Genomic DNA, 17078 nt, shown 5'->3' with positions numbered 1-17078 from the left:
GTATCACCTTAAATCTTCTCTAGAACATCAAAATGCTGAATCATCTCTAACTAACCCCCACCCTCCACCCAACCAGACATAACAAAGCACCAGTGATTTCAGCCGCCAATAGTTAAAAACGAAACACAGCCATAGCCCATAGTGTTTACCAAGCATTATGCAGCTCTGGCAGTATGACTTTATTTAATGAATTTTAACAGGTGACTAGTGTTCGGTACCAATATGAAGCATTAACTGCTGTCGTGTGATGCACGATGAAAAGAGCAGCACTCACCGAAAACTCGCTCGTCTGTGATGTTCTTGATGCAGTACCACAGCCCCACAGGAAACGTAGTCACCAGGATGTGCAGGTCGAAGAAGAAGGAGAACCACGTCGTGGGCTGGTGCTCCGACACCGACGCAATGATGGGGATGTGGATCTTTGCGTATGTTGTGTCCCATAAAGAGTAGAACCTGCACAAGTTGCAATTATTATGAACACCTCCAGTCTGCTTGCCACGGAGCAAGACAAGAACTGCCTCAGAGATCATCTGGGCTCACATGAAACAAAATGTAAACACACACAAGCCTAGGGATAAAAATGAAGTTAAAAGACTAGCAAATGCAGTATTGTTTTTATAAATAAACTTTTATTCTAAATTTGGTCATGTAGTACTGTTTGTTAGCAATTCTCATTAGCAATTTTCTTATTACAAGAAATCTAAATAATTCATTTTTTGCAAAGTCAAACAAGCTCTGGCTTTGTCATCTTTGGCATTACTTTTCACAATGTTTTATACAAGAGTGGATAAAATTATGGAGACTGCGAAAAATACTATCAATTTTACTGCAATTATACTTGAGGCCGGTAAAGCTATCTTAATATTCCATTACTAGTACAGTCGGACTTGAATAATTTGAACCTTTTTAATCTGAAATTGTGGATAATTCAAACCTTTGTCGGTTCCTTGACATTCTTATACACACAATATAAAAAATTTGTGCGTAATTCAATTTTTATTTGGATAAATCAAATTAAAATCGAATTTAGTTCTGTACAAAAACTACAAATATATCCTGCATAATAGCACCAGGACACTTAATAAGGAGCAGGGAAGATTTGTAAATGTTACCAGGCTTGACTGTGAGGTTAGAGGAGTCCGTACTGTACAAACGTGGCGAGACTCTGTGAGACTGTGATCAGCATTCTGTTTACGTACCGCCGCGTCAGTAGCCACGAAGGTGGCCAGATACGGTTGTTAACTTGGTAGGACATTTGTTTGCATCTAGTCAGGTGAAGCATCGAGTCAAGTGACCGCATTACCACCCAGTTTTATAAAGGCCTGTAGTGATGCTCACTGATACATCCTGCTAATTCTGTCGATGAATTTTACGAGGTACTGATGTTAGAAGAGGTAATGTACCAAGTGGAAGGGTCACAACTAACATGTACCAGTCCACGAGTCCTTGCCCGCAGCTAGTCACATAAACAATAAACCAGCAGATACCTGCCGCTCCAGGGCGCGATGAAACCGGCGTAGGTGAGGCCGACGACGGTCAGGAACACCACGCCCGCAGCAAGGAGGGCAGACACGGTGAAGAAGTACTTGAACTCAGACTTGGACAGCACGGACTGCAGGTACTTGAGGACTGCGATGCACATCAGGAGAGCAAACACCCCTGCGGAGCACGGCAAGCGGTCACGAACCGTGCTTGCTTTCACACCAGCGGGGCACGAGTACGCCAGGAATCACGCACGCCAACAAAAACCTCAAAGAGCACAAATTTCTTTGAACCATGCTGCTTGTTTGTAAAGTACTAGTGATGTTTGGGTCCCGATTACCAGTACAGGTACTGCCCAGCGCTAGCAAACTGGTGAAATGTGAAGCGACTGTGCTGCCTAGATGCTAGGAGACTTATCTGTGGTCAGATTATGGTAAACTAACTCGCTAAGTCATACTGAAAAAATAAACACACTATTTATCAGGACTTACTGCATCTTTGGTGAGACTGTAAATAGTGCGGAGGTTAGCTAAGAACAGATTTTTAACAGCAGACACCAAACCAAGAACAGAAGGAAAAAGTAGAACCAACACTTCACTATTTAATACTGCCCATGCCAAATGCGTTCACGGATGAAAATGTGTGGTGCAAGGCATGCATCATTGCAGAAAACTTTAAGACGACACTCAGCCAATATATTTGTGACAGTACATCATGAATGTCACCAACATTAATTGTTAAGTGGAGCATTTAGTGAAACCAGTTTGCGTATTTTTAAACTTACATATATTACCTTCAGACAAATAATTTAACTATTTACTGTATGACTGTTTACAACCGTCTGTTTCAGTAAGTACTATATTTTAAGATAGCTTCCTATTCCCATTTATTACAGGCCATTGAAAAAAGATCGAACTATCACTGATAATCATTTATTTCTAGTTTTATTGTACACAGATAGTACAAAAATATAAATTGAATGGTATTATGTACAAGGTTAGAAGCTTTTGCAAATGAACTGAAAGATTTAACCTATTGAAAGGATTATCTTATGGCTCTCCTCCGATATTTGAATGGCTGCATCTGCGTGTCGTGGCAGCAACAAGACTCGGATGGGAAGAGAAACTAACCGGTCGCCGCCATGTGCTCGCTGGTGCGTATGGGCTGGAAGCCGACGAACGGGATCTGCATGCTGAAGAGCAGCCCCAGGATGTAGAAGGTGGTGTAGCTGGTGAAGAGGCGGTTGGAGAACCTGCCCATCAGCAGCAGTGTAAACACGTGCAGCGGGATCAGGTTGATGATGAACACGTAGCCACCCCACGCCGACACCTGCAATTCAAGTCCACAATGCACACCAACCTCCAAATACTAACTTTGTGCCGTAATCTTATGTTATCACAGAAGTAGGATCAATCCTGGTTAGCAGGAGAATTAGGGAAACATGTCCTTTTGATTGAACATAACACATTTGTAACATATTCACAAACACCAAACACATTAACATTCATAACAAAACTTTGTGTACAGTATACTTCAAACTTATATTTAACTCATCCTGTGATTCTAGCAAAAAATGTATCTTTTAAATTTTTATTTATAATTTTTGTCTTTCTCTGATTAACATTTAAGGCCCCTTTATATATTTTTTATTAATTTTTGTCCCAGAAATTGTTTTCTTGGAAGCCAACTTTACTTTACGAAACCCTTACAACCATCTGTACAGTCAAACTCATAATAACAAAAAAAAAATATTAAGTAAAATAAAGTAAACTAAAAACTCACCATGTAGAAGTAAGATAAAGCAGTCATGCATGCCCAAAAGACTGAGCCTGTTTTCACAGATTTTACCTGTAAAAAAAAATTTCAAAATATGTAAAGCCCTTCCATGCAAGTTTCATCAGTAACAAATTAAAACCCACTAAAACATTTGTGACGTGGCTAAAAATATTTTATTAAAATTGAAAACTTCATGGCTAGGAAAAATTTTATGCCAAATAAGTAGGGGTAGTCAAATTTCGTTAATGACAAAATCGCGAAATTTAAAAAAAATCACTTGCACATGAAGTGTAATACAAATAACCTTACTTGGTAGTGATAAGACGTTAATATACTGCATTTCGTTTTAACGAAATTTGCTGTGATGCGCGAAATCCGTAATTTTTCACGAAATATGACGAAATCGCGATATTCGCGCGAAATTAACATTTTTTATCGCGAAAAATCACATTGAAACATTCTGGAACCTGCACAAAACGTTTATTATTCCAAGAGGTTATATGTGAGACGCCATCTTTGCTTTTGTTTTTCTCTAACACCCATAGAGTAGAGTGTAGCAATAAACATTATCACTTAGCTACTGGTGGACAAATCACAGATGGCGTTGGTAGTTACGAGTGTCGAAATGTTCTATGATTTTGTTTTCACGAGTGTGTGTCTGTCGAGTTTAAGTTCTTTATTTCCGAGTGGATGCAATATGTCTCTCTTCCGCATCTATGATCGTTTTCCGTTAAAGTTTTTGTGTCATTTTGGTCATATTACCATGGTCACTGGATAAACATATAAAATGCCGAAAGTTGTGTTTTCGAAAGAGTTAAAGAATATGACGACAAAGGATTTTACGTGTTCAGTAAAGAAAAAGGCATCATGATGTGCAAGTTCTGTAATGTGCAAGTCGATTGGAAAATAAAATACACGTGTGAAAAACACTGTAAATTTCTAGCATCGCACTGGAACTAAGCGTCAAGTTACTCTAGAACCATATATTTCACGAATGAAAATTATTACATCCAGACGTACGCCTACTCAGTCTCCGTCGTCGCATACGTTCCTACGAGACGTAATAGGCCATAAAACGGCAAAAATTACATTATTTTGCCGACCGCAAATGCGTCTGGTGACGCAATCGTCGATAGGCCTTAACTCAATCTTTGTTCCTTTCTCTGAATCGGCCAAACGCAGTCCAGAAAAATAGTGTCACTTCCATATTAGCCAATCAAATCATAACTGTCAAAATGCAAATTGTTGTATATGGGCGTCCTAGCCGAGGCGACTATTTATTTTCGTAGTTGTCACGGGAATGCACGAAAATAAATGCCGGCCAAGAGTGCCAACATATACATGAACAAATACCGCACACGCAGTTGAGGCGGTGAAAAACGTAAACAAATAAAAAAAACAATACTCTGTAATGTTGAATAAGTACAGTGTTTTGGTGGGGACTAGTTTGCAGGAAATATATAATAGCTGATTTTCAGAGATAGTCAAAATGGACTTGAGACACTAACATTTCTGATCAGTTTTCAATTTTTTTTGTATGTAATCTTGAGAATTTTAATTACAAATGCAGCGTGCTAAATTTTAGATGTGCATGTACTTCAAAACAATGTTTTTGATAAAATTTGACCAAATAAAGCAATTATTCCATCAAACATATACATGTGTATAAAATTATAATGACGAAATAGTTATTTTTTCTAACTAAACAATTTTTTTTTTCACCGAAATTTTGCACCGAAATAACTCTTTTTATTCACCGAAATGGGCCTTTTTTATTTACCATTTTTCATTGGCCCTACAAATAAGTTTACAGGGAAAAATGTAGCTCATTAAGGTGAAAGACGTTAAAAAATATTTTGAAATAGGTCTTATTGTATTTGTGCATGTCTGAACTAAACAAAGCACAGTAAAAATGCTCACCCAGAGGTAATAAGTAAACTGCAATGCAAAGATGGCTATTCCCTCGTTGTCGTAGCTCCCCGCCACTGAGCGGCTTATGTAGCCTGGCACTATAGCTATGAAGCAAGCCGCAAACAGGCCTGCCCCCGCCGACCACAACTCCTTCGTCAGCAGGTATGTCGCGATGGCGGTCAAGCCACTGCTCACCGAAAACAAAGTTACAAAATTATATAATTCAAAAAGAAACCAACATCTAGACAATATATAGACCAGGGGGGTATGCAGTAAGCCTGCAAAGCTTCGACTAAGCAAATAAATCAAAGCTATTTTTTTAATATATGAATCGACTTAACCAGGAAATTTGAAATTTGTTTTATTTGAAGTTTTGGTTGTGATGCAAAACTTCGCGTCTGATGTAAAGCTTTGCATTTGTTGAAAAGCTTTAAAACATTGGAATCCTAAGATTGGCTCATGAAAATATTAATTTTTTTTTTATATAAAGTTGGTTACTTAAAAGTTTCAAGTAAAGGCGGCACTCCATTTGCTTTTATGAATGCTCAACATTAATATTATACATGGTTATTTTATAATTTTTATTGATTGATGTTACACATAAGGCCCAATTGGTTAATCACTTAATCAGTTCAAACATAACAAATGTTAAACAATTTTATTTTTACTCCAATCCTGTATTTTATAAAATTAGTTTAATACAGCTTTGCTGAGAACCATATTTGCTATTTGATTTTACGTTCGCTTCACATCAAAAAACTAGTATTTGCACAGGCAGGGAGCGGAATTGGGATATATATCCCCTCCCCATCTACAAAATCCTTAAAAAAATCTATCATTTCAACCACAAAAGGAAAGTACTTGAAAGCAAACGGTGATCAAAGTGGTTCCATCTCTTCCCCACAACCTGATATGTCTGACAAAAGGGCAAAATCACATGGCCGTGTTTAGTTCTGGAGGAACCAAATTCAATAAACGAAATGTTCCATTGCACTAGCGTGCCAACAGCAACACACCTGAACGTTGGCGCGAGGAACACGCAGATGTCCCGGATGTGCACCGGGATGTTAAGGGCGTGCAGAATGTAGTGGATGCTCCCGGAAGTGAGCATGAGGCCTGGGTAGACGGTGCCTCCGACTATCCGACCCAGAGGGTACCACGCCCTCTCGTCGAACCAGTTGAGGAAGTTGTAGAAGCCATTCTTGACCATGTACGCTGTCGCTCTGTAGTTGAACCTGCGCACAATGCCATGAGACTGACAAGCCTGCTCTGATAAACATTTAACAACTTTTCCTCTACATATTTGAATGAGTGTCAATTTTATGACGAAAAGCTGGTTTTCCTTTTTTTCTGAGATGTAAAAAACAGAAAATAAACATATAAAATTGATCCACCAGAGTTAAGTAAATGGAAATTTCAATTTATGGCCAAGAAAATATGAATTACAGCTTATAGTTGAGGGCCTCCGTAACAGTCACACAAGTCAATATTTATGTGGATTTGGACACCACACCAAATAATAATCATCTGAAAGTTTCAGAGGTTAAATGAAAGTTGCTAAATTTTAACTTACACCACTAAGTTCCAGAGTCCTAGATTATTGCTCCAAGCCTACTGGATTATAATGATTTCATAAAAATATTTTAACTGTGCAGTGCAACTGTGATACACTGAGACTTGGAAGAGGACTATACAATACTATCAGCTATAATAAGGGATGCCGACCCAGGCATACAGTGTGCAAAGCTTGAGAAGAAAACCCACACAATTTATAAACTGCTCAAGATATTCTTATGGTGTGTGTTTACAAAAAGCATTCAAGAATAATACACTGAGTAGTTTTGTTTCCGTATTTCCTTTTTGAACTGTATTTTTAAAAGAGTGAAGATGGCTAATTTCAAAATAATATTTAGGCATGAAAATCATGGCAGAGATTCTTGAAAGTACTCAAGAGCCTTGCATCATACCTTTATTCTCATTTCTCTGTTATATAATGTTACGGTGCCCTATACACGAGAAGACTGTGCCAGTCCACAGCCCTGAGCTTAGAGACGATACTGCGCAAGAAGCACCGGCAAGTGTCGCACTCATCATTCCACCTCACTAACACAAATACACCACTTAGATTTGTTTCACTAGACCTATGTTAAAACTTATTTCAATACTGCCAACTGTTGTTATAATATAGCAAGGTTCCCCAGCACAGAGTTTCAGCCCATCCCTGTCTTCAAAGTTGATCTGCAGAGAGCATGATAATCCACCTAAACTTGTATTTTACTAATCTGCATGCATAGCATATTTTGAATAAGGATGATAAAGTTAGGCTCACACAATGTTTCATATGATACAATACTCTGCACAAGTAGCACTGAAATAACAACATACGAGTTGAGTTCAACTGATCCAAGTGCTTTATCTGCAGAACAATTGATGCATCTTAAACTACAATATAGCCAAAATATACAAAAAAAATTTAAGTAAGATATCTAACTACATATTTAGGTTTTAAACCCAATGTTGAATAAATAATAATTTGGGGATGAAAATAATAAAAGAGAAAAAAAAGGTGGTAAGATATAAAACTTTAATAATTATTGTTTAAAAACCACAACAGTGATAGTTGGTTATAATTTTTTGCTTATCGTAAGTACAATTCTTTTTTTTAAGAAGGACTCGGTTTTGAAAAGGCTAACATAGATCAAATTTCTGTCCATCACTGGGCATCATCTGTATGCTAAAGTTGTATTCACGATGAAATACTTGGCTACTTACACTGCAGACATGTCTAACCTTTACCAAAAGGACGAAATGCATCTCACGTCTAATGAATTACATACATAATGACAGTAGAGTAGACTTCCAGACTCAAAGCGAGAACAGGCACACAGCAGAGCTCTACCCAATAATGAGCAGAAGCATTGATGTTCAAAATGGACTGATGCTCTAAAGAGCCCTCATCCGACCAGTGATTACTTAGTTACCCCTGTATGGGCAACTGCAGCCAAAACACACATTAAACTGCAGCAAATTAAAAATAGATGTATTAGAATCACCACAGACGCCCCCAGAAATTTGTCCTGTAGTCACTACGTCGCGAAACGAACACAGAAACTTTACACAATTTATGTGTCTAAATAAAACCAAATTTTAAGAGAAATACGAAACTCACCACATTCCATTAATTTTGTCTTTGTAATTATGATTCAGATGAAATACGGAAATACAAATGCCCTTAATTGGTCCTTTATCACCGATACAAAAGCCAAAATATCCAAGTAGCAGCTAGACCAATATGATACATACAGGCTCAAATTATATTAGGGCCATTTTAATATTCATTTCTAAATAACGCTTCATCACGAGTGTCTAAATACAAGACCTGTGCTTGACCTTTAGACAGTTCACCAAAAGCTATAGACTATATTTACGAATTTATGCACATACATTATTCCTTACAGACAAGGGCAAGCGTAGCCTCAAAATCATATTTTAGCATTTCTTACACACAAGAGTCTAAAGGAATTCAACTGTGGTTACTACTTTGACTGACTGTCCGGCAGGCTTCTATCTCCTGCACAGAATAAATAACCAAATTATAAAAAGGGAATATAATAACAGGATCACCTAGAATGACTAACAGGATTTTAAAGTGTTATTGCAAAATAATTATTAAATGGATATATGTGTGGTAACTTAAAATGTTCAGAAAATATTTTAAGTTTCAGACCAAGCCAAATACACTTTGATTTGGACACCATTTTAGCTCTGGCGATATCCACACCAAGTCTTCTGTCCACAGCCACCAATTAAAAGCTTTATTATTTTGAGTTTTTTTCTAGTGAATGCAAACATCGCCATTAAGTTGCACTGCGACAAAAAAATTTCTGTTTGGCATGCCACAACATAAACTGAGCTTGATGTTGACTGGTCTACATTCTGTCACGCATCACCTCCTCCTCTTGCGGCATTTTAGGCCCCACAGTCACACAAAAACTTTAATATTTACTGTGGGGATACGTTAAAAATAATGTGTACGCTGAGAAGACAACAAACATCAAGTATCTGGTCGTCGCAGCAATTGCAACTGTATTAATGGACACCATTCAGAAGACATGGCAGGAAATTAAATACTGAATACATATCACAGTAGATAAAATGGCTGGCATATTGAAGTGTACTAATCTTAATACATAAACCTCTGTGATCCTTTCTGAACAATTTAAAATGCCACACATGTATATGTTATTATGTACTTATTTTATAATAACAGCCTAGAATACCAGCAATCATTCTCGATAATTGTGTATACTGCTATGAGCAAAAACTGAATACTGTGTTTAAGATTTTGTAGAATATTTTGCAAGGGAGACTTCATAAGGGTCAGCCCAAAAAAAAATCTAGCTAAGCATGCGGTGGATTATTAATTACAGCTCGTTCGGCAGAACACAATTCATTACTGATGACGATAACGATGTGAGGGGCTGACAAAGTTGTTACATTTTAACAATTTAAATTAATACTCTATTAGGACACTACTGTAGCTAGGAATACAATTTTACAACTGATTTAGGGAAAGATATACGTCGTAACTTATACATGAATAAACCACAAACATAAAGATTATATACACCTGGAAAAGTAACCACATCAAGAACAAAAGTATAGTGTGCACTACACTCAATGTACAAATCTGACTTAACACTGATCAAAAGACAAGGGGAATTTTTTTTTTGCAGAATTTAGTTAAGCTTAAGAGGAAATTGTAAAAAACAATTATGAGATGTGTACAGGATGTTCCAAAACACTGACAATGCTCAAGTTGCTTACTTATCAGGAAATTAGATTTTACTGTCTGACTGAACACATTTAGCATAAATTGCTTACCTAAGTGTGTTCCAAACAGATGGAATTTTTTGTTGTTTACGATGTACTTAACATAATGGCACTTGAAAAAAAGATTAAATTACATTACCACCCCCATTTTCTTACCAGGGGATAATTTTGCTAGCTATGTTTTCACAGGAGTAAGATCTCAGTTATATGAAACACTAATCACCAATTTTTTATGTGCAAATGGTTCCCAAAATACTTAAAAAAATTAAAGAAATTAATTTTTAAAGTCACAACTCCCTCAACAATTTCTTTAAGGGGAAAAGCTATAAATATACACATTCATTTTATTTTCTCAAAACAAATCACATGCCAAATGTAATGTGTGTATCAGAATTACTCTGTATACCTGCTAAGTTTCATGAATAATTTAAAATTTTTTATCAATCTATTTTAAAAACAAAATCTGTTTATTTTAAAAGCAATTACATATAGTGAGTTTATATGCTAGTAAAGCTCATTTAATACATCAAAACTTTATCTACTTGCATAAACTGACTTCACAAAGAATTCAAAAATTTATATCACAGCCAAAAAAAATCCTGCACTAATAATTTATGCCAATAGTTAAGATTTATCTGCATAAAACAAGATACAAGTGAAATAGTTTGTTAAATTTATGAATATGTTGAAACATCATATAATTCTTTCTTTGAATGATCCTTACAATGGGGAAGATTGATTTAAATCTCTATTATGGTTATATGCCTTTATATGGCATATGTCCAAGAAAATTATTTAAATAGCATAACTTACATATTGTATATTTTTGAATCATACCTGCATGCTTAATACTTATAAATAAATAAAATTAAGTAAATAATTAATTTTAGTTTATTTAAATTTAGTGCAGAAGTGTAATATAAAAAGATTAAATAATATAATTTGGCAAAAATAAAGCTATCTACACACATTGTAGTACTTAAATTATTCATACGATAATGCATTTGAGACTGGCTCAAAGGAAAATCCATTCCAATTCAAGTACAGTTTTTAAAATGTAAAAAAAAAGGATTTTAGCACTACTATACAAGATATTAAAAACTGGATAAGTACTATAACTAAAGGTGTAAAAAATAAAACCAATGACACTAAAAAACAACAGCACATTTTATTGAAAACTCAACATTAAACACACAATGCAGCAAATTTATGAAAATTAAAAAAAATGTATCAGCAATTAAATGGTCAGAAATCAACAGTTTTTCCATTATGTACACTACAATATGCACAATATTTACAATCAGCACCAAAAAACTGTAGCAACTTAGGTTTTTATTATGTGTACACATGTACACTAAAATACCAGATGCCCAGCTATGATCATTTCACATTTCAAGAATAGCCAGTTCAACACATTTCAAAAAAAGGACAGTAGAACAAGCTGCCACTAGTTATTTCAAAGCTGAAAAGTTGGGTTGCTATCTTTAGGTGGCCAACGTCACCATACAACTTATCAGGAAACGTATTCACAACCAGTTGTAACAGTTCAATGGTGCCAAACTGCAAACTTACAATGCTACACAGAGAACACTGCAAAGTTAATTCCAAACTTAACTCTTCTCATTTGTAAATTACCTAAACAGCAAATCAATATAATTTCTTACAAAAATTATTTATTACATACACAAAATTAATATTTTAAATATAATTATGGAATCAACAGCAAAATTTGCTCACATACAGAAAACAAAATGCAATATACATCCAAGTATTTCTGCTTTCGAAAAAAATTACACCTGCAACACAAAAACTTACTACTGTATACATTAAGAAACAGACAGACATATTACCGCCACATCAATGCAACAATACTGTTCACATCTTTTGCAAACACTAAAATTTAAAAAAGTGTCCTCCATACTAGTGCAAATGAATAGCCTAACAGTCTACTGTATGCAATGAAATAAGAAAAATATTGCAGCCATAGGAATAAAACTGCTGTGTGAATACAATAAGCATTGTTGGCGGTGATACACATAAATGATATTAAATCAAACAACTAATGCCTTATTTTGAAATGAATACATAAATAATACACAGCACCAGACATTGAAACTGAAATAATATTAATGATTGTGCTGACCACTTAAAAACAAATAGCTAGATTATGGAATTAGTGGAATATGTTGATTATATGCAAGGTGTTTTCAATCTCTAAACATGAAGGTAGTCACATTATCATGTAAAATGGCTTAACGTTAGTTTTTCACATCATGTTGACTTTTTTTCTAATCATTACTTTTATTTAAGGGCTATCTCTGAAATTTAAACAAAATAACTCCTTAGGATGTTTTTCTGTCACACTGTTTTCAAGAGATATACATCAAGTGTAATATAATGGGTGTAACAAGTTATGTTTGTAATATTTATATATCACTTGACAACTTTTAAGGCCCACTATATTACATTTAGAGAATACACGTTGGAAATATGTTTTGACAGAACAACAAATCCAACAAAGGTATTGTGTTAAAATTTCAAAGATAGCTCTTAAGGCCCCCGCCCACCCGGGAACACATTCCGTGTGCAGAGCTTCCGGAAAAACAACGCAATTACAAAACTACTCAAGATTTCCAAGTAGGTCTGTTTACGAAAAGCATTTAAGGGTTCGCTGAGGGCCGAAAAGTACTTTTGATTTCGGATTAAGTTTTTAAACTGTATTTTTACAAGAGTTTGACAACACATGGCTCTCTGACCCCTGTTGTGAGTGATACCCTGTCGTGACGAGAGCGCCGGCCAGCCTAAAACTCAGGGAGTGAACTGGTTCTCACCTTGTGGCTTACAACAGGGGGCCAGGACAACAGCGACCCCTCGAGCTGTCGGCCGCTCGAGACGTTGTTTAGTTCGGTCTATGTCGTTAAGGCACTGGCTGCTAAACGGCGAACCACTCACGAGTCGCTAGTGGCGAAGCGCGGAGCAGCGCTCAGACGCGTCCGTGACGGATGACAGGCGAGCTACGACTGCCTCCCATGCACCGGCGCACGGCGAGCGGGAAGCAGAGGAGGGGGGACGCACGAGATGCGTGAGACAGTATGCAGTCCGGGTCCGATTACACTGTTATTTATCACACCAGCCGCCGCGCTCGGGTGCGCTCACAGCTCAAAAGCACTTTTTTACACTCATGCCCAGACCAGACGGCTATGGGCAACAGCGGGCCTAGGGACCACGATAAACATGACAGCTGTAGTCAAGTTAAAATGGCTAAAGGTGTGTTTTCAGAATAAATTAAGCATAAAACAGATTCTTGAAAGCACTTAAGGGACTTGCATTCCACCTTTACCTTCATTTCTATGCCATATAAAGTTACGGACACCGCTCAAATTTCACAGTTGCCCTGTGCAAGACGAGAAGACTGCGCGACAGTTCACAGCCTTGTGCTTTGAGGCGACACCGCGCCAGAAGCACCAGCGAGCGTCGTGCTTATCATCCCGCCTAACTAACACACACACACTCAAGACTACGTGAGCCCCTTAAATTGTAGGAATGATGTATGTACGTGTGTGTGTGTGGAAGGGGGGGGGGGGGGGGAGGAAAAAAAAAAGGCATGTGAAATTCAGCCTTAAGGTAACAAGAACTCAAGAGACCATAGCAGGCTCCCCACACATGGGTACAAACTCTGTGCTCATAGAATTGTGTTATGACAGGGTGCTGAGACTGAACCCGCAACCCTTGCCACATGTGCTTCAGCGATCGAGGTCGTCATCAACATTAACAGGGTGTCTACAAATATCTGGTGAACCGATTTCAGGACCTTTTAATAAAATTACATTACAATTTTTATAACATATCAACTATACCTATTGCACTAAGCATAATTTAACATAATGGAAATTGATCTGCTATTCACAAGACTGTGCCAATATTAATTTTATAAATCTAAAACCTTTTTGAGAAATTCTTTCGTGATTTAAGTGGACAGGCGCCCACCATTTGGATATTGAATGTGCAACTATAAGCTGAAGTGAGACATAAAAACAAAATTAAGTAAGCAAAGGGCTACAGAAAATCAAAGTTTCCCGACTTCATGCTCCGTTACTGTTTTTAAAGACAGTCCATCAGATTAGTTTCTAACTTTTCATCACCTATATACACCATGTATAATAATAATAATAATTATTATTTTTAAGAAATTATACCAATAACTGTAAAAGAATATTATGCATTTTACTAGTGCAGTCGTAATTTAAGATTGTAAATTAAAATTGCAAATTTGAAGAATTTTTTAAAAGATTTATGTTGCAGCTTAATTATAAATCTTAGTGCTGTGTGATGTTTTAAAATCCACTTGGGCGTGATTATGCTAATCACAATTCACCATAAATACTAGTCTTGTTTCCAGCTACAAGCCGTTACTTCAATACGAAGCAATTTCAATTCTATTACCAGCTGCCTAGTAAAAGCATAATACAAATTAATTTGAGTATTATGATGCAGTCGAGTCAGCATCACCAATAATTTTTTATATATATAAATTTTTATATTCAAAATAACTTGACCTGAAAACTCATTTTTCAAAAGGCATGTCAAGCACTGAGAAAATACTATACAATATAAAAATTTAATATTAAAAATTACCTCTTTTTTTAGCACTATCAATTTCTATTAAGTTTACTTTTTTTTTTTTGCTAATCACCTGATAACTCTAGTTGTAGAATAATGTATTTTACATGCTGTTCATATTGTATATATGTGTAAATTCACAAATCAACTTCTTTATATAATATTAGTGTGGGTTAAATCTACATTCTTCTGTTTGTATACATATATTAACAAAAATCGACTTTCAACATACTAATATAGTTCGTTTATTAAGTTAACAATTTACTTCCTATTTCACTTGTACAATCAGGTGTTGGAAGTTGCCAATGCAGATTTCAACGCTGGCTGTCGTCAGTTCTAGTTTGTAAGGTGAACCTCGCAGGAGATGTGGCATTGCTGTTTAGCAGCGGCAATGCGGCAAAGACCTTCGTACACATAAACTAGGCTGAGTAAATGAAGATAGTTCAAATAAAAGACAGCACTCTTTATGTAACAGGTTTTATCAGAAACACCCACTCTTGTGCACTCTCACATGCACATACATACATGCACAAGAATGATGAATGAATGAATTGGAATGATTAGCACACCGAGGTCATTAGCATCCACTACACGCACACGAAACAAAACATGGTTTTTATCAACTACATAACTAATTTGAAGCTGATAGCAAACACAACAAACCTTTAGTGGAAATTTTTCAAAGGTGTTAAATTGTTCCACAAATTAATACTTAGAATTTGGATATTATCAGCAGGATGAAATGTTTTCAATACCCCCCAGGTCAGAGAGGGAACACAACCTAAAAATATATTTTATAAAAAGAATCTCACAATGAGTTGCAATGAAACAAAAAAATAATTTTAGGTGTAAAAACAAAATAGATAATTTCTAAATTTAGTAATAATTAATCCAGGTGAAAATTCAGATGTGTTGTTAACACTTCAGAGTCGAAGCTTCTGAGAAATAAAGCCAAAAATAACTGAAGTAAAAGTTTGGTTAAGCTAGGTCAATTCCTATATTAATATTACCTACATAAAATATTGTAGAAATATTTAAACTCTGAGATTTAAATTTTATTTACATAGCTGACCTAACATGACCAACCTTCCACTTTAGTTAAAATACATTTCCCAGGAAATGCCCATACTCTGAGATTATACCAGTTGCTTTTTACTTTGGAGCTGCCACATTCATAGTAAACCCCAGATTACAATAACAGTCAAAGAAGGTCATAGACAGAAGTCGTTGATTGACACACTTGTAGAGTACATAGTTGTATAATTTGAATAAAATCAATATACTGTCTTACAACTAAAATGACTAGCAAATCAGCACTTACTAAAACACTAAAGTAATCAATCAAGAATGATAGTTCATCAATGTGTGAACAGGGTTTTTTTGGATGGCCATATGATTGGGCCATACCTTTCTAACTCAACTCACAGGTAACACGTACAATATTCCTGTAGGATGAAATACCCAAGCTCTTGGAAGATATTCCGTAGACCACCCAGCATGCCACGTGGTTTCAACATGATGGGGTGCCAATGCACTTTGTCCATTCTGTCCACTGTAATCTCAATTCGAAGCAATAGTAGATACACCGAAATGGCCTAACTGACTGGCCTGCACATTCCTCCTAGTTGATGCAGCTGTATTGTTTCCTGTGGGGCCACATGAAGAGGCTGGTTTGCCGAACCCCAGTGAAGTCCTAAAGGATCTGCTTGCGCTGCTTACAGCAGCTGCGAATGCTCGACCACTATGTTTCTGCTAGAAAGTGTGCCTTTGAAGACTGAGCTCACGCACCAACCTCCCTCCCTTTCCCACTCATGTTTCCCCCCTGTTTTGTCATCGGTGTATCTCCCTCCCTTTTTCAGGGCCTTTTCTTGCTTAAATTCTGTTCTCACGCAGTTGCGCCTCCACAAGACATATGTGCTTCTGTTTCCTTGTTTGAGGCAATCTTACTTGGGCTGTATTGTCAGGTCACTAACTTTCTTCGGATGTAGTCTTCCTACGCTACAGTTAGTACTATTCCGCAGGACACGCGTCTGACCACTGGCACGGCACGGCGTAAGTACAGATGGGGTTGTGAGATTGGCATTTTGTGGCTTTGCTGGTAAGGTTAACTCCTGCTAAAAAAATTTTTATTCTAAATGCTCTTTTGACTGCCAATTCAAATTCAAGTTGTTTTTATATTATAAATTAGTTTTGAATACCAACCGTTTTGTTGCTGCATGCGCTGGCGTCATGCGTAGTGATGCGATTTAATCATATTAAGAGCTTGGATTCAAGTTAGCTTAGTACAGTTGAAGTATTCTGCGTAATTTTCCTTGACATATCATTATATGACTGTTCAAACACATTCAATTTATTGTGTTTCTGACGTGAAATGAAATTATAAATAATCTTGTCAGCCTTTTCTTTTCTGCTGCCAATATCATAATTGGCCTGCACTGTCTTATGTTTATCCTGCG

General features: G+C 36.5%; 1 protein-coding gene across 1 annotated transcript in view; it reads right to left on the bottom strand.

Moving 5' to 3' along the window:
- The window catches only part of LOC134535989 (dolichyl-diphosphooligosaccharide--protein glycosyltransferase subunit STT3B), a 28861-nt gene that overhangs the window by 9248 nt on the left and 2535 nt on the right, over positions 1–17078 (bottom strand). Inside the window, exons 2-7 of the mRNA XM_063375469.1 lie at positions 6186–6404; positions 5179–5356; positions 3265–3330; positions 2613–2811; positions 1488–1659; positions 275–453 (exon numbers count right to left, since the gene is read on the bottom strand). Coding sequence (XP_063231539.1) covers positions 275–453; positions 1488–1659; positions 2613–2811; positions 3265–3330; positions 5179–5356; positions 6186–6404 — 1013 coding nt within the window. The remainder of the gene's footprint in view (positions 1–274; positions 454–1487; positions 1660–2612; positions 2812–3264; positions 3331–5178; positions 5357–6185; positions 6405–17078) is intronic.

This window comes from Bacillus rossius, chromosome 10 (genome assembly GCF_032445375.1).
Source record: "Bacillus rossius redtenbacheri isolate Brsri chromosome 10, Brsri_v3, whole genome shotgun sequence".
In the NCBI taxonomy this organism is placed as follows: Eukaryota; Metazoa; Arthropoda; class Insecta; order Phasmatodea; family Bacillidae; genus Bacillus; species Bacillus rossius.
Note: the sequence above shows the minus strand (reverse complement) of the source record. Positions and strands in the feature narration are given on the sequence as shown.